Here is a 27,639-nt window from a genome sequence, read left to right as displayed (position 1 = left end):
TACTTAATTCCTACTCTTAAATATGGTAAAGTAGTCTTCCCTCTCTTTGATGTGAAATCCAATCTACTGTTTATCAATAATCTATTTTATCCACTGATGACAAATTAGTTTTTGTAAAACTTAAATATATAATTGTTACTACTATCCTTATAGAAGAGGTTAAGAGTCCAGGGGAACTATCTTCCAATCCCATCTCAACCACTTATAATGTAACCTTGGGTAAATTACCAGCTTTCTATGCCTATTTACAAATATGTATTAGTTTGAACCATTTGTTACCTGCAAGGATGGCAATTTCATATATTTCAACCTTACAAAGAATGAATTGACAACAGAAATAGTAATTTTTAGATACTACACTTAAAACAGCACAATGCCTGTCACATTAGCAAGTATTCCTCCTATTTCTGAATGAAGTTCCTCCTCTTAACCTACATTCAGTTTGTCTTAATTTATTTGTCCAGCCTTATTTTTTCTATTCTCCAAACTGAATTGCTATGCTATCCTCAAGATTATCACTTCCCAACTCTGCCCACCCCATTTATGACTACTGAAATCCAACGCATCTTTTACAACTGGATCCCGTGCCATCAAGTTTTTCTTGAGCACTGTGTGCAAACATATCTCCTTCCATAAACTAACATAACTCTTCATATACACCCCTTTTATGGTATTTAACACTCTGCATTATCTTAAAATGCATGCCCGTGCATGTTTTAATGATATCTTCCATGATGGCAGCTCAGTAATTTGCAATAGTTTTTAATTTGGAGGCCTCCAACCTTATTTTACATAAAGATCAGCTGACTCTAACCTCAATGAAAATAGATACAAATGAACTCCAGAATATGCAAAAACGGAATGAAACATAATTACATTGTGGAAATTTAAGAACCAAATATGTATTTCATACCGGTATTCTGCTCCCCACCCTTTCACAAAACTCATTCTTATGGTGCACATTCTAGTTAGCTGGTAGACGGCTTCAAAACCCTGATTAACAGACTGAGCCAGAAGAGCAGCAAATTCCTGGTTGTTGAAGATCTTCAGATTACAGCCTATGATAAAAAAGGTAAAAGAAACTGTCAAAAGAGTATCACTACTAAAAATTTTAAAAGGGTTACAAGTTTTAGAATATGAGCATGCAATCATCTACCAATTCCTAAGATTAGCAACTAGAAAAACTAAGCAAGTTGACATGATAGGTTTATTTACATTATTGAATGCATACCTGGTGGAATTTTACACACTGTTGCAGGGTGCCAACCGTATCTCTGATTACAATTGGGGCTCTGCACAAAGATTGCACTATCACTTAGGCACTCAGCAAAAACTTCCCCACCTATGTAATATAAGCGCACTCCTCTTCCTGAAACAAAATACAAAGGAGATTAGTTTTGTAACATTTACTATTTCCGTGTGACTTTAGAAGCATTTTCTTAGGAAAATTCTAAAATGATATAAGGTATTTCGAGGATCTTTTTCACAGATAATGTCTTTCTGAAGTCTAACTTTAAATATACTACTGTATATTTCTCCAAGAATACTATTTCACCAAGAATACTATATATTTCTCCAAGAATATTCTAGGTTTTATTGATTTTAAAATACATGTGTATCGAAAGTATTTAAACAATGTAGAAGAAGTACACAGATAGTAAAATAGTTTCATACAAATGGTATATATTATTTTAAAATAAGTAAAAGATTGAGTTAATTTTTGAAGGAATTCACTGTTTGGAGAAATATATCTTCGTTACAACTGTATTTTCTTAAAGATCCCACTAACGTTAAGAAAAAAGATACAAAAACATCAAGAGGTTAAGAGTCATTTCCCATTTTGAAAACTATATATTACGGTGGAAACCAAGCCTCTAGATGTATAAGCATGATTAAGTGAGAAAAAATTCTACTGGGAGATTTTTAATATACTTCTTTCAGAGTATGACAGATCACAGATGCAAAATAATATGAGATATAAGAATTTAAAAAAAAAAATTGTGAGAGGCAGAATTCTAACACGGCACCTAAGAGTCTCAGCCCTGAGATGCACATACATTCTCTATTAATCAAACACTAGGTGCTGCTGTTAAGGAATTTTCCAGATGTAATTAAGGCAGCAGATCAGTTAACCTTAAGAAAGGGAGATTATATTTGGTGGGCCTGACTCAATCAGGCAATCCTTTAAAAGGGACTAGACTGTCATAGGGTAGTGATGCAAAGCATGAGAAGTATTCAACACAAGAGGCATTCTCCATCGCTGACTTTGAAGATGGATGGCACCACGTGACAAGGAATTCAGGTGGCATCTAGGAGCTGAATTCTGCCACAACCATGTGGGCTTAGAAGAGGACCTCAAGCTCCAGATAAGAACACAGGCCAGCTAATATCTCAATCTTCGCCTTGTTAAACCTTGAAAAGACCGCCTAACCCATGACTGGACTCCCGACCCATAGAAACTGTGAGGTAAAAAATTGGTGTTTTAGGCCACTGAGTTTGCGGTAATTTGTTACACAGTAAAGAAAACTAATAAAACAACTAACATTCCAGATTTAATAAATACAGAACCTGGTACGCTGGTTCTGTTAAGACTATGGAATATTTGTAAAATAGTTATGCATGTGGTCATTGGAAAAACATTAAGTCCAAAAGTAGAGATTTTTCAGGCTATATTCCCTTATCAAAATCACCTATAAAACTAGAAATCAAAAATTAAAAAAAATCTAATAATGACAGCAATCTAAAACTTTGGAGGGAGAAGAGAATAGGGCAGGAAAAAACCCATTAAATTTTTTTGCAGAACCCCAAATAAGACACAAAAACAAAAAACTATTTTAGTTAAAGCACCTACAGTGCCACTGGGTATCTTAATAAGACTATCCAAATTTATACATCAAGCAAGATTTGAGAACTTCCACATGGAACCAAGTAATAGATCTTCTAGTCATTATCATTTTGCAGTATCAAAATCAGCCTTTGATAACCAGCATTACTTCTCACAGGAGGTGATGGTTAATCAGAAAAAAAAAACAGAAGCAAACTATTGTTAAAATAAGTTACTTTAAGGTGATGAGAATGATGTTCAATTATGAATGGCTCTCACACTTTTTCACTTCATTGTTAAGGAAATACTGAGCACCCCAAGAGCTTTTGTTTATGTGAATATTATGGAAAATGACCATATTAGATATAAAAACTGAGATTTAAAAAACTCATTTAAAAATCAAATAATAAATCCATTACATATTAACATAAACAATGTTTATGAAAAACAGCTGTATTTCCAAAGCAAAAAAAAACAGTGGCCACATTTCACCCTTTTGCAAATCTCTTTAATGTCTAGTGTAACAGAATTGGAGTCTCACTATCAAATCTACATTTCATCTCCTGCAAAATCATACGTATGTAGGCTCTAGAATACTCCACTGTGCACTCATGAGAGAATGAGAGTAAAAATGGCAAACAGCATTTCGGTACTACTGTGAAAATAGCTTTGACCTCACAAACTAGCTGAAAGGGTTTCTGGGACTACCCGAAGTCCGCAGACCACATTTTGAGATGTCCCTGAATTATATTTTGAACTATATTAAACGCAGTTCTTGTTTTAGATATCTCATTTCAGATGAACAGCAAGCAGATTTCATTTAATATATAAACTCACCAAAGGGGAAAAAACCTGGAAGCTATATAAAGGAACTGAAAAAAAAAAAACAAAAAAAAAAAAACATACCTATATGCCTTCTTGTCATTTCTACTGTGGCATTTCGGTTAACATTGGAGAGTAAACCTAAGCAGAACCTCTCTGAATTTGATGGATCTGTAAAGCCATCTACAGTGAGTGAGGGTTGTGATGCATGGAAGGTTTCTCCAACCCTCTGATTTAATTCATAATATGCTATTGAACACCAAAATGCAGGTTCTGAGTAAGTAACTGGCTGTAAGTCTGAAAAAGAAAAAAATAAAAATAAAAAATAAATAAAAGGAAGAAATGTGTGAACAATTCAAGCCAAAATTAGACTGAATATAATCATCTTTACATGCTCTATGCCAGCCTGCACTGGCAAAAGCTCAGGAAGTAGACATAATCGGTTTCCATAGATCATACCAGATTTTCAATATTTTTCACCCAAAACTCCAGTTTCATATATCATACCAGATTTTTTCAAATTTCCCCCATGTCATTAAATAACTTTTTGTTGGATTCTTTGTTTTACCAGTAGTTTTAGTCTAGCTCCTGTTCAAATACAAAACAATCATAGGCAAAGTCAGTCAACTTGCCATACTTGGTGCATTTCTAAAGCACATAAAAAAGCTAACGTGGGGTAAGATAAAGCCGATGCAAAGATTAACGAGTCAAAAGCCACACAAAGAAAAATAGACATAATAAAAGGATACAAAATATAACATATTTTTACATTTGTCTATTTTAACATCAAATTCTTGGTGAGATACCCTAGCTACAAAAAGAGAAAATCCACTCACACATGAGAACCAGAAAGCAGTAACACACAAAGATCATGCAAGTGGAAACAGACCATAGAGTCAAAAGACTACTTATTTCACTGGAAAACTATGTATTTAGCTTCTGCAATTTTGACTAAAACATAGGAATACTGCAAAAGAAAAAAACCTCATAATTGTGTAAAATTCCAAACATATAACAACCCAAGAGAAATTGTGAAATAGCAGGGTAAAATGAGAGCAAAAATAATAATAGTAATACAGAAATGTATATATAGTCATCCCTTGTCATTTGCAGGGGATTGGTTCTAGGACCGGCTCCTCCTAACTAAAAACCCTCAGATGTTCAAGTCCCTGACATAAAAGGGCATAGTATTTGCATGTAACTTAAATTCACGTCATCCTGTATACTTTAAATCATCTCTAGATTACTTATAATACCTAACAATGTAAATACTATACAAATAGTTGTTATACTGTATTTTAAAATTTGGGCCCAGCACGGTGGCTCACGTATGTAATCCCAGCACTTTAAGAGGACGAGGTGGGTGGATCGTTTGAGGCCAGGAGTTTGAGACCAGCCTGGGCAACATAGTGAAACCCCGTTTCTACTAAAAATACAAAAATTAGCTGGGTGTGGCAGCATGCACCTGTAGTCCCAGCTACTCAGGAGGCTGAGGCAGAGAACTGCTTGAATCCAGGAGACAGAGGTTGCAGTGAGCCAAGATCGCGCCACTGCACTCTAGCCTGGGCGACAGAGCGAGACTCTGTCTCAAAAAATAAATAAAATTAAATAAACAAAATTTGTATTAGTTTTTATTGTTATATTGTTATTTTCATTTTTTCCCGAGTATTTTCAGTCTGCAGTTGGTTGAATCTGTAGGTTGAACTCATGGTTATGAAGGGACCATACACATACACATTTGTACATATACACGCACACTCTCATACATATATAACCCCCATACTACATATACATATTTTTGTCAATGTGTATATATATGTAATACCATACCTGTTAATTGCTACATCATAAAACATAACCATAAAAATCTAGCCATAATAGGTTACATAATTTTCTATGAGGAATACGATTTCAATAATAAAAAGATTATACCTATTTCTTATGTGTGTCAGCAGAAAATACTTTTAATAATTTTGAGGGATGGCATCAATATTCTTTTTAAAAAGCACTATTGTAAACCACACACATAATTATTTGGTTATTCATTAGGATCCTTTTCTCCGATATATAAAAAATAACTCCTAGAGAAGATTTTTATTATTAAGTACGTGATACAGTATAAACATGATGAGGGGAACGTATTTGCAACTTACCCAAGCTATGATTAACAGGGGAAAGAGTAGTAGGAGATAGTTCTGCTGGAGAGCCTAAAACAAAAGGATTTAATTTAAAAATAAATGAAGTATTTCCAGAACTTCTGATCAAGTAATCATAAAACTGGTTTTATCTGGTAATAATTATCAACAATAATACAAAGATAATTTAAATACCAAGAATTCAGGATATATAGTGCTTAAATTTAATTTGTGGGGGGTGGGTGGGAGAAAAGGTGGGGGGTTCCTGTATAAAAGGTGCAACAGTTTTGGCTTGCAGCCCACCAGTTCATCTTCCCAAAGATACTTAATGTTGACAGTTCCTTAGGTATCTTTCCAAAATATTCTATGAACCACATAAGCAAATACATTTTTGTTCTGTGTCCTTTCTTTTCATACACAAGAGGTAACCATTTTTGATCTTCTATATTATTCTACCAGATTGTTCACAATGTGTTATTAGTCATATAACATTGGGATCCCATATTGATGGATATTCAGGCTATTTTCAATCTTTTGCTACAAGAACCAACGCTTTAAGATTGCAATAACTAATCTTGACCATTCTGCATGCTTCCAATAACATCTGAAGGATACATTCTTAAAGAAACTGCCAGGTCGAAAGGTTTGTGCACTTGCAATTTTGATAGATTTGGGTAAAATTATCATTCATCAAGGTTGTACCAGTTTACATTCCCAGTCAGAACATAGTAAAGGGATGCCTGTGGTGTTATTGCTTCTAGATGAAAACATGGTCACAAGTACAGTTTTAATTTTGAGTAGCTTTACACATGTTTACACTGTATTTCCTTTCCGTAATAGCCTATTCTTTTTTTTTTCTGTGATGTTGATCATTTTCTTATTGATCATTCGAAAGCTCTTTATATATATTAGGGATACAAGACTTCTTATGGTATGAGTTACAAATATTTAGTCATTGGTCTTATGACTCTTAATCCTAATTTTGATCATGTAGCACTAAAAAAAAAAACCCTTCTACATGATTTATCAATCATCTTTGGGTTACTGTCACACTTTGGGATAAAACAGTGATGATGGTGGGTATCTTACTCTTGACTTTAGAGTAATGTTTCTACCATTTTTCCCATTAAGCATGGCATTGGCTTTGAGGCTGACAGCAATGAAATACTTATTTAGGATTTTTGCATCAATAGTCTCAAGCAATATGAGCCTGAAAATTTACATGAGTGCTATGTTTGTAAGGCTTTGTGGTCAATGTTATTACAATCTAGCAATTTTATCCTCTGAAAAGGTTTAAACAGTATTATAACAGCATATTCTTCAAAAGTTTGGTAGAATTCTTCTGTGAAATCATTTATAGTTAGTAACTTTCTAGGGTTTACTATGAGACATTATTATATGAAGGGTGACTTGTTCAGATAGCTCTATTTTCTGGAGTCAGTTTCGGTAAATTACACTTTCTTAGAAAATGATGTTTTTTCTTTTGGGTAAACAGGCTAAATCTAATCAAGAAAGTAAGGGGGCACAAATATACAAAATAAGAACCACCAGAGACAACAGATGAAAAATCAAGGTGCGACTAGTCTGCTCAATTCCATGCAACTCAATTTTAAAACACATTTGCTGTAAGCGTTGTTAAATAATCTTATTAAAAATATAAAAAATGTTTTATGATCATCATTCTCTACACGTTTAGGGAAAGTTACCTAAAAGAGCATGACCCAAGCTTCAAATGTATACCAAGAGCATAACTGTAGAATAAGATAGGTCAGGCCAGGTACAGTGGCTCACGCCTGTAATCCCAGCACTTTGGGAGACTGAGGTGGGTGGATCACAAGGTCAGGAGTTTGAGACCAGCCTGGCCAACACAGTGAAACCCCTGAAAACACACTGAAAACACAAAACTTAGTCGGGCGTGGTGGTGCACACCTGTAATCCCAGCTACTCGGAAGGCTAAGGCAGAAGAATCGCTTGAATCCAGGAGGTGGAGGTTGCAGTGAGCTGAGGATATCCCACTGCACTCCAGCCTGGGCAACAGAGCGAGACTCTGTCTCAAGAGAAAAAAAAAAAAAAAGAGTAACATAGGTCAGACTGTCTTACACACCTCCTCCCTACCACACACCATTATAACCATGACATAAAATACCAGGCAATAAAGGTGAAACAGCAGCCCTAGATAAATAAATGAATCAGAAACAGAGAAGAGATGCTTATTTTTTACAAGACAGAACAGTCTTCCACAACATAATTATGCTCCTTTTTTCTCAGTTTGAAAAATCTGTTGGCAAGTCACAACAGGTACAACTAAGAAAGGTCAAAATATATTTGGAACAATAAGCTAAAATTCACTGCTGTTTCCTGAAGCCAATATAAAATAAACAAAGCCACTATTAGAAATGGAGGAAACCGCACAATTATTAATATCTTTTAACTGTTTACTCCTCTATTAAACACTTAGAAATGACCAGTAGGATCATTTAAATTAACAGGCGTTCAGTCAGATGGGGTAAGTTAGAATTACAGATTACAAAAAAGACAAATTTTACAAACTTAAAATAAGCTAGCAATTAATAGAAGCCTTTAAAAAAAATTTTTTAAAAACCCAGAGGCAAGTAACTAATGATTAGCCTATGACTTATTCATACATAAATGCTGTTACTGAAACCTCGCCGACCACAGGCCTTCCACTTAGGAGAAATATAAATATCCTATTTGAGATCCACTGTGAATTAGCAGTGTCTACTTACAGCTAAACCATCCAGAGAAATCCCTGTGCATGTATCTTCGCATACAAATTTACAGATATTTGTGGGATACATTTTTCAAATCTTTGACAAATTAACAAATGTCAAATGAAATGTGTTAAACTTTTATAAGTGCCAAAATACCCTCTCAAAAATGTTTCATCTCATCAAGAATTTAAAAGCTAGTGTTTCTTCACACTGTGTCACTACATGTTGACATCTGCCAATATGATAGGTTTTAAGGGAGCAATTTTTTAATTTCTTGTTTTTGTTGTAAATAGTGTATTCCTGTTCTTTTAGCCAATTCTATTAACTATCTTTTTCTTCTTGATTTGTAAGTTTTTAAACTTAAAAATCAGTTCTTTGACTTGTCATCTATTTGCAAATACCCAGGATTTTTTAAAAAAAATCTGTTATATCTTTTAAGGTGACATTAAATTGTTTTAATTTTTAAAATATACTATTTTTTTAGAGTAGTTTCAAGATCACGGCAAAACTGAACAGAAGTTTCGTACAAAGAGCTCCACATGACCCCTGCCCTGCTTCCCCAAATTCCCTATCAACATCCGCAAACCACAATGGTCCATTTGTTATAATAATGAACCTACACCACATTATTACCAAAAGTCCATAATTTACATTAGGGCTCACTATGTTATACATTTTCTGGGTTTTGACAAACGTATAATGATGTGTATCCATTTACAGTATCAAACAGAGTAGTTTTACTGCCCTGTAAATGCCCTGTGCTCCACCTAGTCCTCTTTCCCTCCCACAAAGCCTCAGTAACCACTTATCTTTCTACTGTCTCCATAGTTCTGCCTTCTCCAGAATGTCATATATAGTAAGTCTTCATTTAACATCTTCCACAGGTTTTTTGGAACCCGACTTAAGCAAGATAACTACAACAAAACCAAATTTCCCCAATCATCAACATTGTAATGAAATGACATTACTTGAGGACCTATTGTACATTACTTGGATGTATCAGTTTATTTATCTAGTCACCTATTAAAGACATCTTGGTTGCTTCCAAGTTTTGGAAATTATAAATAAAGCTACTATGAACATCCATCTGCAGGTTTTTGTGTAGACCTAAGTTTTCAATTCATTTGGGTAAATACCAAGGAGAAGCAAGACTGCTAAACCATATGGTAAGAATATGGTTAGTTTTGTAAGAAATCACCAAACTATCTTCCAAAGTGGCTATACCATTTTTCATTCTGACCAGCAATAAATGAGTGTGCCTGTTGCTCCCCATCCTCACCACACCAGCACTGATGAACTCCCTCAGCTTTTGTTTGTCTGAGAAATTTTTTATTTCTCCTTCATTCTTGAAGGACAGCTTTACTGATTATAGTATTCTCGGTTGGCAGGGGTACTTTTTTTTTAAACGAGGTCTCACTCTGTCACCCAGGTTGGAGGGCAGTGACACAATCTTGGCTTACTATTACAATCTCCACCTCCTAGTCTCAAGCAATTTTCCCACCTCAGCCTCCTGAGTAGCTGGGACCACAGGTGCGTACCAATACATCCAGCTAATTTCAGTTTTGTTTTTTAATTCTTTCAGCACTTTAAATACACCACTCATCTCTCCTGGCCTGCAAACTTTTCTGCTGAAAAATCTGACTGACTAATGAAGACTCCCTTGTTACGTGGCACACTGCTTTTTCTCTTGCTGCTTTTATTCACAATAGCAAAGATACAGAAAACAACCCAAGTGTCCCATCAACAGATGAACGAATAAACAAATGGTGGGTTACACACACAATTGAATGTTATTCTGCCTTAAAAAGGGAGATCCTACCACTTCTGGCATGGATGAATCTGGAAGACACCATGCTAAGGGAAATGAGGTAGACACAGAATAAGAAACATGACATAATATCATATGTGGGTTTTTTTTTTTTAAGCCAAATACATAGAAAAATAATAAAATAGTGATTACAGGTTAGGGGAAAACTGGGGGATTATAGGTCAAAGGGTATAAAGTTGCAGATACGTAAGATATGCCCAGAGATTTAATGTACAACCTGAGGACTACAGTTACAATATTGTGTTGTATACTGGAAATTTACTGAGTCGATATTAGGTACTCTTATCACACACATAAAAAGGTAACTATGTGAGATGATGGATTTAGTTGACTACAATAACCACTTCACGACATACACCAAATATCACGTTATATACCTTAAACATACACAATAAAAATGTACGTTTTAAAAAGTCTAATTTACTGAATACAGACCACAAGTGTTCACAAACCTTCCAGAAAACTGGGAATCATCCTGGGTTGCTTCTTCAACCTTATCCCAAATATGATCACTAGTCATATTCTAAGCCTCGGCAATATGTATCAAAAGCACCCATTTATCCCCCATGTCACCTAAAACCAGCCAGAGATACAGTGTAGTAAACAAGAACAGGAACTCTAGAATCTGACATCCTACTGAATTTCTCTGTCATTTTCTAGCTATTTTTTAATAGGTTCGTGACAGCATTTTTTTAAAATTTCTGGTAAAAGTTGAACCTTTTAAAATTTTAATTTTTTGCTAGATGCAATTATATGTAATGCTTAAGTTTTCCTGTTTTGCCTATGCTATCTAATTTTTTATAATGAACATCCATTTGTTGTATAATTCGAAATGCTGTATCATAATCTTATGTGTAGAACACTGTTTAACTTTTATGTGACATAGAATAATGGTAGAAATAAGAGATTAAGCTTCCCTGCCAAAGTGAGACAACATTATAATTGTCAAATTCAGCTTATGAAATATATAATGCATGAATGACCATTTTCTCATTTCTTGTTTTAAAAAACTTAATCCCCAATGTGATAGCATCTTAGGTTTTATATATTTCCAAATTTTCTATGAGCATAATTCTGTTCATAACGAGAAAAAAGGCTGCTTTTGTTTTTATTAGAAACTCCTACAGAGTTCCCCTTATACTTAGTATGTAGAAGACTGGGGAAAATCTTTGCTTCTGAAATAGCAGTAAGAAAATAGTGGATAAACAAACAAAAAATCCTATTTTTCTTTAAAGTTATCATATAGATATAGATCCAAGTAAGTCCGTATGAACTAATTTAAAGAGAGGGATGAGCTCCTCTTTGGTTAACAGAATGGTAATCACTTTCACTACTGACAGCAACTGCCAAGTCAGGACACAGGCAAAGGACTGCGCTTGCCAAAGGAGAAGCCAACTAAAATTTCAAAAGGCCATGCACAGATGACGGGAATCTAAGAAGCTGTAAGCACAGAGCTCCTCTTCACCAGTCGGTTCCAATACATGTCTTTAGCTGAGTACATAGTAGCACAGGAAGTCTTGGGCAAGGCTGGAAAGAAATGAGAATATGCAGTCTTGCCATTTTCATATCTGAAAGTCCTGATAAGGTAGGGAACTGACCCTCCCTGAAACCTGAGTGATGTCATATTAAAGCACCAAATTATCACCTTTCCAACTCAAATCCTAAGGGCAGGGAAAGAATCAGCTCTTCAACTTAGCAACTGGAGAGAGAAAAGAGTTGGTCTTTCCAAAGACAGTGTATCTATTTTAGCCTCTAATATTATTTTATATACAACACCCACTATCCAATTAAAAAACAAGAGATATTCAAAGATGGAGGGGGGAAGAATGACCCATAATCAAGAGATAAAACAGTCAACAAAAGCAGGCCATGTTACATATTAACTGGACATAAATTATCAAAGACTTTAAAATGGAAATTATATACCTAAAAAATAAATGATCTGAAATGAAAAATTCATTTAATTGGATTAAAAGAAGACCCAAAGTCAGGGTCACATACATATTATCACTTGATTTTCAATGAAGGAGCCAATGTAAATCAATGGAGAAAGGAGAGTCTCTACAAAATAGTGCTAAAACAACTGAAGGAAATGTCCTGTAGTTAAAGGAATAAAAAGCATCAAAAAGGAGCAAAAGTGGTAAATATGTAAGTAAATGTAACACTCCTTTTTATCCCTTCTAATTTTCTTTAAAAATCAACTTGATATCAAAAGCAAAAATAGCCAGGCGCAGTGGCTCACGCCTGTAATCCCAGCACTTTGGGAGGCTGAAGTGGGCGGATCACGATGTCAGGAGATCGAGACCATCCTGGCTAACATGGTGAAACCCCGTCTCTACTAAAAATACAAAAACAAACAAACAAACAAACAAAACCACACAAAAAAATTAGCCAGCCGTGGTGGCAGGCACCTGTAGTCCCAGCTACTCGGGAGGTTGAGGCAGGAGAATGGCACGAACCCAGGAGGTGGAGCTTGCAGTGAGCCAAGATCACACCACTGCATTCCAGTCTGGGCAACAGAGGGAGACTCCATCTCAAAAAAAAAAAAAAAAAAAAGGCAAAAATAACACTGTACTTTGGGGTTTATACATTTTTATTAAGTAAAATATATGTCAATAATAGTACAAACAACAGAAGTGGATGAATGAAATTAGAGTGGTGTAAAGTTCTTAAATTTTACGTGACATTGTAAAATATTACAACTTAAGTAATCTTCTAGGTATAACACGATAAGTACAATGTAATCACAAGAATGCCAACTGAGAAAATAATACTGTGTTATTGGTAAAAAGCCAAGAGAGTAAACAGAATGAAACAAAAATTATTTGATTAGTCTAAAAGGCAGGAAAACAAACAGATAAACAAAAACCAGAGAGAACAAACAATTGCAAAATGGTAGCCTAAACCCAGTATCAATAATTCCTCTAAATATAAGTGAACTCAATTTTCCAACTAAAAGACAAAAATTGTTAGATTAAATGAAACCAAAAATATGCTGGCCACAAGAAACACACTATAAATATAAAGATTCGGATAGACTGAAACAATTAAAAATATATCATGTAACCGGAGGTAAGAAAGAAGATATGGTGATGTTAATATGAAATGCATTTTATAATTAGGGTAAATTCATTAGGAAGATGTAGTAATTCTAAATGTATTATCTTCTAATTACAGAGGTTAAAGATACATGAAGCAAAAACTGACAGGACTAAAGGCAGAAACAGATGACTCTAAAATCAGAGCTGAAGATTTTAACACCAATCATAACTGACAAAATACGGAGATTTTTTAAAAAATCATAAAGAATTAAGAAGATTTAAACACCATCAACCACCTGGACCTAAATGACATTTGGAACACTATAGTATATACATTCTTTCCAACTATATATGGGACTCTTATCAAGATAAGTTACATGTTGTAGCATAAAATAATTCTCATAAATTTCCAAGGACTAAAGTCACACACACTATATGTTGGACTATAACAGAATTAAATTAAAAATCAATGAAGTATCTAGAAAATCCTCACACTCCTAAGAAAAACCCAAACTTCTAAATAACTCATGAGTCAAGAAGAATTAGAAAATAATTAAGTGATAATTAAAAAACAACAAAAACTTTGTAATATAGAGCTAACATAAAGCTTAGAGGGAAAATTATAGCTTTAAATGCTTACATTATAAACAAATCAATGATCTAAATGTATACCACAAGAGGACAGAAAAAGAGCAGATTAAATGAAAAGTAAGTAGACAAAAAGATGATGAATACAAACAAAACAGAAAAGAGACAAAGACAAAAATGAACAAGACAAAAAATTGGTCCTTTGAGACTACTGATAAATCCCTTGCAAGACGTTCTAATAAAAAATTAAAAAGTCAAATTACTAACATTATAAATTTTAAAATGGATCTCACATACACGAAAGGAATAACAAATATCAGAAATAACTTTGTATCAATAAATTCTCCAGCCTGGGCAACCTGGTGAAATCCCATCTCTACATAAAACACAAACATTAACCAGGTTCAGTAGCATGCTCCTGTGGTCCCAGCTCCGCAGGAGGCTATAATGGGGAAGACTGCCTGAGCCTGGGAGGTTGAGGCTGCAGTGAGCCAACCAGGCCACTGCACTCCAGCCTGGGCAACAAAGTGAGATCCTGTCTCAATTAATCAATCCTACAACTTAGATGAAATGAACACATTTCTAACAAAATACAAGTTTATCAAATACATACACAAAATTAAAAATGTAAACAATCCTCAATTTAAAAAACGCTTTCCTACAAGAGATGGTTTCTCTGGTAAAATCTCTTTTTTCTGAATACAAGGTCTCACTGTTGCCCAGGCTGGAGTGCAGCGGCACAAACGTGGCTCAATGCAACCTCAACCTCCTGGGCTCAAGTGACCCTCCCACCTTAGCCTCTAAAGTAGCTGGGACCACAGGTGAATGCCACTACCCCTGGCTAATTAAAAAAAAAAATTTTTTTTTGTAGAGATGGCGTCTTGCTTTGTTCCCTAGTTTGGTCTTGACCTCCTGTGCTCAAGCAATTCTCCAGCCTTGGCCTCCTAAAGTGCTAGGATTACAGGCAAGAACCACCATGCCCAGCCCTATCAAAAATTTAAGAAAGAAATAATGCCAACCTTAAAGAAACACTTTCAGAAAACAGGAGAAAGCCCTTTCCTACACATTTTATGATATTAAAACTAATGAACACACAACAAGGGGAAAAACCCTACAGACCAATCTCTCATAAACATAGATGGAAAAATTCTCAAAAATAAAACAATTGAAATCCATGAAACTATATGATCCCCTTTATAAATGCAGAAAAAACACTGGACAAAATCCAACAGCCATTCATAAAAGACACTTAAAACATGAAGAACAAAAAGGAAAAAGAACTTCCTCAATCAGATACAATCTCCAAAATATCCACAATTAACATCATATTTAAAGGGGGAATTGCGAAATGTATTCTTCCTATAATCAGAACAATGCAAAAATGTCCATTCTTATAAATTCAACAGTTTACTGTAGGTCTTAGGACAGAAAAAGAAAAAAGCATAAAGACGGGGGAAAAAAAGAAAAACTGTCAGTCGGGCACCGTGGCTCATGCCTGTAATCCCAGCACTTTGAGAGGCCGAGGCGGGTGGATCACCCGAGTTTGGGAGTTTGCAATCAGCCTGACCAACATGGAGAAACCCCATCTCTACTAAAAATACAAAAAATTAGCTGGGGGAGGGGGTGCATGCCTGTAATCCCAGCTACTCAGGAGGATCGCTTGAACCTGGGAGGCGGAGGTTACAATGAACCGAGATCGTGCCACTGCACTCCAGCCTGGGCAACAAGAGTGAAACTCCGTCTCAAAAAAAAAAAAAAAAAAGAAAAAAGAAAAACGGTCCTTATCAACAGATGACATGGTTGTGTATGCAGAAAACCTCAAGAATCTACAGAATTCTAGAACCAAAAAGTCAATTTAACAAGAATACAGGAGAAAAGATTAATATGCAAAAATCAAGTACTTCCCATATCCTAGGAACAACTGGAAAATAAAATGTAACAAAAATGTGTATAACAGCACTGAAAGTATAAAATACTAAAAAATTCATCTAATGAAAGACATGCTATATACATCTACATAAAAAACTGTTTAACACATGGCAGAGAAAAGGCATTGTTATTAAGACTTTTATCCTGAAGTTGTCAAACCTGACTCCTCATTTTTGACAAAAATCTTACTTTCCTATTTTATAGAGATGATCCTAAACAACAAAGGTCAAGTGCTTCTGTGTCTGGATCTCAAGTCTTCACTTTCCTTCAAATTTTTGTGCAATCCACTATCTTCCTTTTTCTTAATGGTTAACTCCTCCTAACATTTTCTTTAACTACATTCATACAGTGCTTATTACAGGTTAGGAACACATAGATGCCTTATAAATATAAGACCTGTTAATACTCTATGAGTTAAATGCTATTATTGTCCCTATTTTACAGATTTAAAAACTAGGCTACCTAGCTAGTATATGGAAGAGGAACATTTCAAACTCAAGTAGTCAAGCTCAGAGTCTCACTATGCTATTTTGATTATATGCATTTGGTTAAGAAAAGCAGTCTTGTAAGTGGAGTGTATGTGAACACTGTCTAGGAGTACACAAAACTACTAGTTTACAAAAAGAAAAAATTAAAACGTATTTTCTATTTAATCTCATCTTTCAATTTCTAATTTTTGTATATATTTTAAAATGTACATGAAGTGCCTGTATATAACTTACAAATAATTAAATATACATACTAGTAGGATACTCTCAAAATCTTAATACTCACTGTATCAGCTTCCTAGGGCTTGCTCTAACAAAACACCACAAACTGGGTGGTTTAAAACAACAGAAATTTATTTTCTCAGAGCTTTGGAAGACCTAAGTCCCAAGTCAAGGTGTCGGCAAAGCCATGCTCTCTCAAAGGCTCAAGGGGAGAATCTGTTCCATGCCTTTCTCTTAAGCTTTTGGGTTTCCCAACTATCCTAGGAATTGCTCAGCTTGCAGGTGCTAACTCCAGTTACCTGCCTCCATCTTCATATGGCACATTCCTCCCTATCTCTTAAAGACACCAGTCATATAGAATTAGGGCCCATCGCATTTCAGTATGACTTCATCTTAAACAATTACCTTTACAAAGATGCTACTTCCAAACAAGGCCATATTCTGAGGCATGGGAGGTCAGGACCTCATTTTATCTTCTGGGACACAGGCAGATTAAAAAACCCTTTAAGTCTCTTTGTATATCTTGGACCAAGCACAGTGTATGTAGAAGATACAAAACTGAATTGTGAGTTACGAAATCCACATCTTACGATCTATTATGTTCTATTTCTCTATATACCTGTTAGAATAAATATGTTCATAAAAATCATGACTTGAAAAGGGACTGATTATACAGTATTACAGAGGTTAATCAAACTTCTAAATTTCTTACGACGTCCAGCCTGATCTCTAATGTCCACAAGACTATAAAGGAAGAATAAAGTCTTGATCAGAGAAATCTCAATTTAAAAAAAAGAAAAAAGTAACAAGTGCTTGTCCATATAATTACTTATTATGCCTAATTTATCCTCTGGTTGCCCCTTTAAAATTTTTTCAATTCATTTTTTTTCCCAGCAGGTTATGGAAGATGAATTTAATTATGTCCTTCCCTCTGGAAGGTATGAACCAGAGTTAGAGAGGTGGCCAACTTTGTTCTAAATTGGAGCCCTGCATCAGTCAGAATTGTGTTTCCTGTCATGGCCCCGAGAGAGAAACTGATATTGGTTAAGAGGCTGGCAGCCAAACCAACTGTTGGCATCTCATGAATCACATATTCCCATTGTCATACAGTAATTTTAAACATGTCATCCAGAAAGCCAGTAACATTGCTCCACTGAAACAGAAATATTAGGTTGGGTTCAAAGTTAGCCCCAACACTGCAATTATTTTAGCTGACTGATTCAGTTTGTTCTCCATTTTTGACTTTGATTCATTTATCATACATAACCAATACTCATATTTGTGGTTTCAGTTATATTGTTGAATAGGTGTCTGTGCACTAATTAGAATCCCTGCAGCCTTTTTTTCCTGGCTTCTTTCACTTAACATACTGCTTTCAAGGTCCATCCATGTTGCCACACTTCATGCTGTACTATCATGTACTATCATGTACTATCATGTACTATCATGTACTATCATGTACCACATGTACCACAGTAGTTCATGCTGTACTATCATGTACCACACTTCATGCTGTACTATCATGAAGTACAGCATGAAGTACTGAATTATTCATGGCTAATTCATGAAGCATGAATTATTCATGGCTGAATAATTCTACTGCAGAAACATATCTCATGTTATTTATCCATTCATCATTTGATGGACATCTGAGTTGTTTCTAACTTTGAATATTAAGAATAACGCCTGCATAAACAGTCATGTACAAGTTTTTGAGTAGACATGTTTTCAATTCACTTGGGTACATAGCTGGCCACAATATGTTAACTCTATATTTAACTTTTTGAGGAACAGCAAACTTTTCCAAAGTGCTGAACCATTTAACATTCCTACCAGCAATACATGAGGACTTCAATTTCTCCACATCCTCACCAACATTTGTTATTGTCCTTTTTTTGATTATAGCCATCTAGTAGGTGTGAGGTAGCATCTCATTGTGGCTTATGACATTCAGTATCTTTTCTTATCATTCACTTTTAAATGTCACAGTAACAGCTGTCCATCACAGGCAAAAAAGAATATTACTGCTTCAAGAAGAAAGTTGACATCTAATTTCAGCAAACATATGTGGAAAGTCAAATATCATGTGCATTAAGATATTTGCATTAAGATGTATAACATGTCATTTCCAATGTTCATTAGATTATCTACCTTTCTTAGTTATCTGGTACTCGTAAAGACCCAAATGTATGATTAGCTACAGCAGAAACTTCTTTACCTGGGAGTCTAAAAAACAGATTTAAACAACAGAATTATTGTAACCCCTCCTTCCCCCACCAACGTTAATCCATTTAAAAATTAATTTAGATTATCATAACCAAGAATGCATTAGTGTTGAGATGTGGACAAAGATGATGGTATAATCTATCAGGCTGTAATATTAAGGTGTCCAATAGTTAAGATACAGATAGAGTGAAATGAATCAAACTGGACAATTACAATGACATCAAAGTGATTTCACTGATAATTTATTAGTTCTGCTGAGTTATACATTTTATTACATAAGACATGATTTAAAGCTTTAATTTTTTTCTTCATCACTGTTTGGAGTTGATAGTTAAGTATAAGAAATTAATCTACTATAATTCAAAACTCACTATTAGGTTAAAAAAAGCAGTGAAAAGCTGTTCCTCATCCTTCACCCCCAAATTCCTCTGAAAATCTCTTATTTGAGTAATTATGGTCTTGTATCATGGAGAGATACTTAGTCATAGGGTTAACTAAAACTTTCAACAGAAGCAAATATTTAAAAAGAAATAAAAGCATGTGCATGTTTTCAAATTTTCATTTACTCTAATTAAAAAATAATTATTCTGCAGAGTACCATACGTTAATTTTTCAGGGACAACATGGACCCCTTTGGTAGTTCAGGTATGTTAAATCAAGATAGAAGATCATCTTTTTTGGTATGTTTCTCAACTTCTCTAAGAGTAACATCTTTTTTGAGTTTTAAACAAAACAAGAAATGTGTATCTAATAACTGAGGAATTTTCAAAGACTTTTTTTTTACCTGTGTCCATACTTTGATTCAACTGTTGGTCACTTGTTTCTCCATCTTCACTGATGTATCCAGGAGGTGGCGTTTCTACAAAAGTGTAAAATAAATGAAGCACAGCTGCAACATAATCTCACTACCTTTTCTCCCAGCTACCAATGAATCACTCCAAATAACAAATAACAACATTATATAACATTATTACAGAAAGTAATATTGCATACTGAAGGTGTATAATTCAGGATCTTGTCCAAATTTTGCAGTGAATCCTTAACATCTACTTTTAATAAAATCCTACTCTCTGGACATATACATTATTTACATATCTCGCTCATTCCTGTATGTACATATTCTGTGACAAGAGCCAAAAATGTAACTTCAAAAATGCCCCAGATCTGAATCAGTAGGCTGCAAAACCACTAATAACTACAATTTTTTGTTGTTGTTGTTTAATCTAATGAACATCGTTATTTTATGAGTACTTAGAAAATAAAAAACACACACAAGATTTTGGATTATAAAAGTATTAAATAATACAGCTTACAACTTATACTAAGTTCTATAGGGTAAAATATGGTAGTATGGTTCCAGATTGGTCCAGACTGAATTCTACCTAAAAAGTATATTTCTCCAAGGATTCCCAACTGGTAAAGTCTAAGTGTTTGAAGCAAAAAATTCAATTCAAATATAGACTACTGTATAAAGAGGTAAAATGCTCCCCGAAAATAAACTTTAGGATTCTAACATGTTATTTCCACCATGTTGTCTGAATAAAACATTTATATTCAGAAAGGCATCTGAATAGCTGAAAACACTGCATGTAAAATAAAAACATGTATACAATTACATCAACTGTAATTCCAAGGAGGAAAAATAAGTTCAAAAGAGTTTCATCAGTTCAACATTTACACTGCTGAACACTTCTGAGCAACTCAAGATAACACAGACACATATCCAAACAGAATTTTAAAATTATCAAAAGACAGAGGCCAGGCACCATGGTTCACACCTGTAATCCCAGCACTTTGGGAGGCCGAAGTAGGCGGATCACCTGAGGTCGGGAGTTCGAGACCAGCCTGACCAACATGGAGAAACCCGTCTCTACTAAAAAAAAAAAAAAAAAGAAAATACACTATTAGCCGGGTGTGGTGGCGCATGCCTGTAATCCCAGTTACTAGGGAGGCTGAGGCAGGAGAATCATTGAACCCAGGAGGTGGAGGTTGTGTTGAGCTGAGATCACACCATTGTACTCTGGCCTGGGCAAGGAGCGAAACTCCATCTCAAAAAACAAAAAACAAAAAACAAAAAAAAAAGGAGAGAGGGAAGATACAGGTTAAGGGTCTCCTTCAATAACCTTTTACAATATCTATTCAATAAGCTAACCACAAACTTTAAGTATCAAACTTTTCATTTAAGTGTCAGTACCCCAAAATTTTTAATACAAAAATTCTAAGAATAAACTAGCTTCATATATGCAAACAATAAAGAACATAAAAATAAGTGTATATATCATTACGTATATTTTAAAAGTTAAAGCTAATAAAGTTAAATGGTGCTAAGCTTTTTGAGTTTAACCAGTATCTCAAAGATCTAATCAGAAAGAAATGCTGAACCTTAAAATACGTTATCTTACTGCACTTTTTCCATTGTAATAAATAATAAAGCTATTAGCATTTTTGAGAAAACGTTAAAATGTATTTTAAGTGGAATAAAACATGAATCCTTTGGTTTTGCTGTTGCTTGAAACTGGATAAAGCCCCACTGTCCAGAAAAGCAAATGGGTATAATCCACTTCTGATTTTCTACTTTATAAAATACTCAAATCTAAATAATTAAAAGAATAAAAAAGACAGGAAAAATGAGCCCAAACATCTTCACGAGTGAAAGCCACTAAACATTTTGGTGAATATCCTTCCAAATAATTACTGGATATGCATGCTGTAAGACTGCATGCTTATACCTAAGGTTAGTACTGTTGGCTGAAAAACGGTAATCTCCACACTAACGACTTAAAATGCCTCCCTTTCCCCACACCAACGTTCACTAAACTCCACTCCCTTTCCTACCTGGCAACTGCCCTGTTTCATAGTCCCACGTTTTCCCTCATCCTAGTATATCACACTATACCCCACCTTCTCCCTCTCTTAACTTCAGTAAGTTTGTATTTCCTAGCAACCCAAAAAGCAGCTTTAAATCCTCTTCTGGAATAAAACAGTAATCAAACTAAAACAATCAAAAACCACTTCCCATCTGTAAAACTAGCTATTAAAAAAAAAAACTTATCTTTCTTAGTTATCTTTTCTTATCTTTCTTTTTTTCTTCCTTACATTTTAAAAATTATCTTCAATGCGGCCGGGCGCGGTGGCTCAAGCCTGTAATCCCAGCACTTTGGGAGGCCGAGACGGGCGGATCACGAAGTCAGGAGATCAAGACCATCCTGGCTAACATAGTGAAACCCCGTCTCTACTAAAAAAATACAAAAAACGAGCCGGGTGAGGTGGTGGGCGCCTGTAGTCCCAGCTACTCAGGAGGCTGAGGCAGGAGAATGGCATGAACCCGGGAGGCGGAGCTTGCAGTGAGCTGAGATCCGGCCACTGCACTCCAGCCTGGGCAACAGAGCGAGACTCCGTCTCAAAAAAAAAAAAAAAAAAAAAAAAATTATCTTCAATGCATAAGCATTATTTCCATGATGGATACATGAAAGAAATAATTGTTTAAATGTATTAAAACTGTATTTTAAAAATTTTGTAAATGCTCTTAAGTTCCTTACATATTTTTAGTGTATAAAATAAGAGTGGAATAGAAGAATATTACAAAAGGAAGAAAGAAATCAAGACACGATAGCTTAATCTAATCCTCATCCTAACATCATGCTGTTTCTGCTAGGGAGAAAAATCAATCAAACAAAACAAAAAGGAAAACATACAAGAAAAGTAACAAAATATTAGTCGTTCTCCCAAAAAAAAACCATAAAAAACGGAAAGGCCAGATATCGTATCGTGGAGTATTACTGGATCACACAATACATCAGAACAAAATTTGAGAACCATGTAGCTGAATTCATTTTTCATCAGGAATCACTAAGATGCAGACGAAACATAATGAAAAGAGGTTTTCTGATGTTCAGTATAATATGTAAGTGCTGCTACGTCTACAGAACTAAGTATTATATTTCTTATAGAAATGTTACATTTCTGTTAAATATTACGAAGTTACCTAAGAAAAAGTGATCACTGGGTGGATTTTCAGTTACATGTGTTTCAGGGGTACTTTTTTCCTACATCATTTGTTTTGCTTACATTCTGCATCTCGCTTAGCTTCAACAACTAAGATAAACTTACTAAGATCTTTTCTTTTCTGCTTCTCACAGTACTTTGATTAAAGTCACTGCAAAAGAAAATGAAATATAAAGTAAAACTCTTCTCCAAACAAGTTTAATGTACTAGGCTTATACATTTCACAAAATAATCACCCAACAAATCCGATTTTTCTATTAAAAACTCAAAAGCATTTTTAAAAAAGTGAAACCACAATTCACTAATACTTCAATGCTTATGAACAACATTTGTATCTATCCAAGTTTTAGAAGATTCAGAAGTCAAACATACCTGGAATATAATTACTCTGTGGCTCAATTCCTGCTGGGAAGTTAGTGTTTTCTGGAATGGAGTGAGTATAGTCATCCAGAGGCGGAAGTTCTGTTAGGATCTCAGTGTGTCGGGGCACTAATACTGGAGGCAAAACTGAAAAAGTTCAAGAAAGCCTAGTTATGGCAAAGAGCAAAGGGGAGTGGGGGAACCTTTTTTAAAGTTTCAACAAGAAGAAGAGAAGTTGCAGCTTAATTTTTAAAGTTAGGGTCTGACAAATCTGATTACGGCTTTAACTTATGTAGTCTATTATCCAAATTTCCAAGTTCTAATTTATCTCAAACTTTTGGAAACAATGTGATCCTGGTAATACATTACCATAAAAGTTCATAAATCCCCATTGGAAAAATTAACATTGTCTTTATCTGTACAATCAGATATAGAAAAATTTCCAAAAATACAGCTACTGCTATATTTTTTAATAGTTTCAGGTAGACAGCTAACTAAATGAAGTCTTATTACAAGCTTTACTAAACAGCGTATATACAAATGATGTCATTAAAGTACTTCTAAAAGCACTCCAAGTGCAAAATGCTTGAAAATAAGTTACTGCAGCAGGGACATGTAGAAGCACATCAGCACAGCTCTAAGCAGACTGCCAATCTACAGGATTTCCTGGATATGCACTTTCATGCCAAATCACATGCTACTCCAAGAAACAGACACATCTTTCCAAGATACGTTTTCCCATTAAAAATTTTTAAAAATAAAAAAAATTTTAATTACCACCAAATAATATGCACAATTTAAGGTAATTTATTAGAATTTACACTAAAATTTTCCTGGGTCACAAGATTACTTAAATATACTTAAGTTCAGGCATTTAACTCAAAACCAAGAAAAAAACTTGCATTGTTCCTACCTGGTGTCTCAACTCTCTGATAGTGGTAAGGGTTTACACATACTTCATCCTTTTTAAGATTAAAAGCATATTCGCAGTTTTCAATTGCCTTGAGTTCATGATGACTGTGAAGGTCAGGCCAGCGCCATAATCGGCAATATATAACATGTGGCAATCCTTTTCGATGGGATACCTGGAGACGACCATCAAGAGACCTATCGGGAAGCAAGGGGAAAACAAAGGAGGGAACTTTAAAAAAAAAAAAAAAGTGTAGTCGAATGGGCTAAATTAGTACAGCAAAAGCATAAAGAAAAGAATGACAGCCATTTAGTTAGTTTTAGTGAGAATCAAGAAGAAAAATGTACTATTTAATGGATCTGATAAAAGTATGCAGCAGCACTAGCAGATGTTTGTCATAAATACGTCACATAAATGACTCAAATGCCAATGAAAGGCTAACTACTTGGGAAAAACTGATTTTTTAAAAAAATAGAGTTTATGCAGTTACACTTGAAAAACTTCGTTAACTTCTATGTTTAGAAAATCAAACTCATTTTGGAGATGCTTCTAAGGGTATTAATTCTGGAGGTGACTGAATAGTCAAAAAAGGAACTAGTGTGAAGAATGATAAATACCAACAATGATGTGATAGTAACTTCCTCAGACTACTACAACTCATTACCCAGTTGTGACTGTTTTGAGAACTGAGGTATATATATGTAGTTCACAAATAAATGTGGATGGTGATGAATATGATGAGATGAAATGAACAAATACCATATACGCAAAAAAGAGAATGAAGTGATTTTAAAAAGTAACATAAAAATGAGTTAACCTACTGTTAATTGTAATAAAAGGGGTTCATTAAATATGTATTTATTAGTATAAAGATGAGATTTTGGTAACAAGAAATTTAGCAAAACTGATCATGTATCTACTTAAAAATTAGGCCAACAACAGATTATAATCTGATCTCAAGCTAAAATATATATATAGTTATCAAAATTCTTATTCTTTAGGGGATACAGCAATTTAAAGAAGATTCAAACTAGAATTGCATTGATTAAAACATCAGCTGAAACATTTAATATATTTTTTATACTGGCAAGCAGATATTTTAAATGCTATGCCTTATTTTACATTAAGGAAACATCCTAGGCAAAATTACACTAAGCAACCCCATATAGGTCTTTCAAAATATACCCCCCTCCCACAAGATCTCTAGGATTCAACAGAGGGCAGAATATTCACCTGGTTTGTTCAGAGAAGCTGTAAAGGCCTGTTGTATCCCACTGATCTATCGTATTTGGTGTACTCAGTCCCCAAATTTCAGAGCAAGTGCTGTGCATAAATTGAAAAACAAAAAATTGATGTGAACATGGAAGCATGGTTATTCAAAATACCATGATGTAAAACATGGAGAATGTACAGAATACTTCCTTCACCCAGAAAATATACAATTGCTTCACTTTTTCACAGGCATGTAGTGCTGGTTACTATATTTTCTATATGAAGGAAGCCAATAAAATGGAACATGTGACTCCAGATAAGTCATGATTATGTTTCTAAAATGTGAACACCAATGCCCTCTAGCTCAATGAATCATACCTATAATGCCCTTACCACTTTCCTCTATTCAAAAGATCTAAAACCTCTGCCATCAGCTTTACTAACAGTGCTTCATTTTATAATCCAATTTTTAAAAAAAATATCTAAAAACAGATGTCATCTGATTTTAATATAGAAAAAAATCCCCATAAAAATAGACATACATTCACAGTTAAGATTTTCAGGTTATTTGGTCATGATACTTTTAAGTTTTACTGAAAATTATGTTGCTCTCTTATCTCTAGAATAAACAAAGAAATAGACTTTGAAGTCATTCTAATTTAGTATACCACCTTAAAATTTTTCTCCCACATTTCCCTCGAGAATATGGACAGCTCAGAGTTAATTCTCCCTTTTTCCCTACCTCTACTTCATTTCGAAGTAACTTCTGGTCAGTGGGAGAAGGGAAAGAGAATTTAAAAGGAAGTTCTGGAATGGAACTTTGACAGCCAGTGTCTCAAGTACTAAGTTGTACTTTTCTGAAAAGTCCATTTCTCACATATTACAAAATCATCAAAACCTCAATGCGGAGAAAGAAGTATTTCAAAACATCTTTTGAAGATAAACCAAGCAATTGATTAAATTTCAAATTTACACATTGTTAGTGAGCTTAACTGGATCAACAGTTCAAAGGGCAATGGTGAGAAATGCTGGCTTCCTGTGGCCAGGCAACAGAACCACCTGGTATCCTTGGCTTTAGTGCTACAGGTGCTGTCACATAGCTATCAGGCTGCAGGAACACGTCATGCCCTGCTTTGGGGGCTACAGTGACTGGACAGTTCACAATAAAACCTGTTCAGAAATTTTCCAGCACCTCATTGAAGTATTTTACAGATTCTCTTGCTTTTTCAGGCTGCAAAATTTACCAGACTATAAAAGTCAGAAAAAGCCAGGTAAATTAAGGCTTAGACCTTTTCCTTTTTTCCAATGATATACTGATTTAAAAACCATGACATTAATGGTTTATTTAAAAGATATTTGTCAAATATCTATTGGAAACATATAGCACAATGTAGTTTAAATCACAATAGAATCACCTAAATTCTACAGACTTGCAAGTCTCAGTTTATGAAAGAAATGGTATACAGCAGACTCTTCTTTGAAAATAATTAACAAAAGTGTAGTGCAAGAGGCTATTCTGCTCTGCTATCAGAACATTTCACTCCAGTTATTCTGGGACTGACATGAGAACCAGAATCTAAAATAGAGCATGAAGTTTAATTTGTACTTTATTTAATCCTTGAAAGGAATCAGAGAAGAATAAACAGTAATTGTTAAGAACTTGCAATCAATCTAGAGGCAGGCAGATCTAGACCCCAACCCTAATTTGGTCACTTTCCAACTGCTGCCATAGGATATATTTAAGCCTCAGTTCCATCATTATCATGCCTAACAAAAAAAAAGGTTTATTTTAAAATATCAAATTTGCATCTAGCTAGTAAAATCATTACCTGTTTACATAATAAAAAATATTTTTTAAAATAAACCAATTTATAATAAAACATAGAGCCCTCTGTATCCAAGGGTTCCACATCCTTGGATTCAACCAACTGCGGATCAAAAAGTAACAAAAATAAATTTTAAAAACTAAAAAAAAATACAATTGAAAAATACAAAATTTAAAAACTATATGGTACAACAACTATTTATACAGCATTTATATTGTATTACATATTATGCATAATATAGAGATGACTTAAAGCAGGAGTCTCAGAGGCCACAGACTGATACCGGTTCACGGCCTGTTAGGAACCAGGATGCACAGCAGGAAGTGAGCAGCAAAGGAGAGACCGTTACCACCTGAGCTCTGCCTCCTGGAAGATCAGTAGTGGCATTAGATTCTCATAGGAATGAGAACCCTATTGTGAAATACACATGCGAGGGCTTTAGGTTGGGCACTCCTTAAGAGAATCTAACTAATGCCTGCTGATCTGAGATG

At 34.6% G+C, this 27,639-nt stretch overlaps 1 protein-coding gene across 16 annotated transcripts in view; it reads right to left on the bottom strand.

The window, feature by feature from the left end:
• The window catches only part of SMAD2 (SMAD family member 2), a 98,171-nt gene that overhangs the window by 3,166 nt on the left and 67,366 nt on the right, over positions 1 to 27,639 (bottom strand). For 12 of the 16 annotated variants that reach the window (XM_077974565.1, XM_077974571.1, XM_077974564.1 and 9 more), the window contains 8 exons: positions 25,344 to 25,433; positions 24,114 to 24,307; positions 23,213 to 23,347; positions 19,620 to 19,694; positions 5,800 to 5,853; positions 3,731 to 3,943; positions 1,232 to 1,369; positions 914 to 1,058 (listed from right to left, as the gene is read on the bottom strand). In XM_077974565.1, the coding sequence (XP_077830691.1) occupies positions 914 to 1,058; positions 1,232 to 1,369; positions 3,731 to 3,943; positions 5,800 to 5,853; positions 19,620 to 19,694; positions 23,213 to 23,347; positions 24,114 to 24,307; positions 25,344 to 25,433 (1,044 nt within the window). The remainder of the gene's footprint in view (positions 1 to 913; positions 1,059 to 1,231; positions 1,370 to 3,730; positions 3,944 to 5,799; positions 5,854 to 19,619; positions 19,695 to 23,212; positions 23,348 to 24,113; positions 24,308 to 25,343; positions 25,434 to 27,639) is intronic. The other 4 variants (XM_077974568.1, XM_077974566.1, XM_077974569.1 and 1 more) reach the window with 1 other exon arrangement.

This window comes from Macaca mulatta, chromosome 18 (genome assembly GCF_049350105.2).
Source record: "Macaca mulatta isolate MMU2019108-1 chromosome 18, T2T-MMU8v2.0, whole genome shotgun sequence".
Lineage (NCBI taxonomy): Eukaryota > Metazoa > Chordata > Mammalia > Primates > Cercopithecidae > Macaca > Macaca mulatta.
This window is presented reverse-complemented; position numbering and strand designations above follow the sequence as displayed.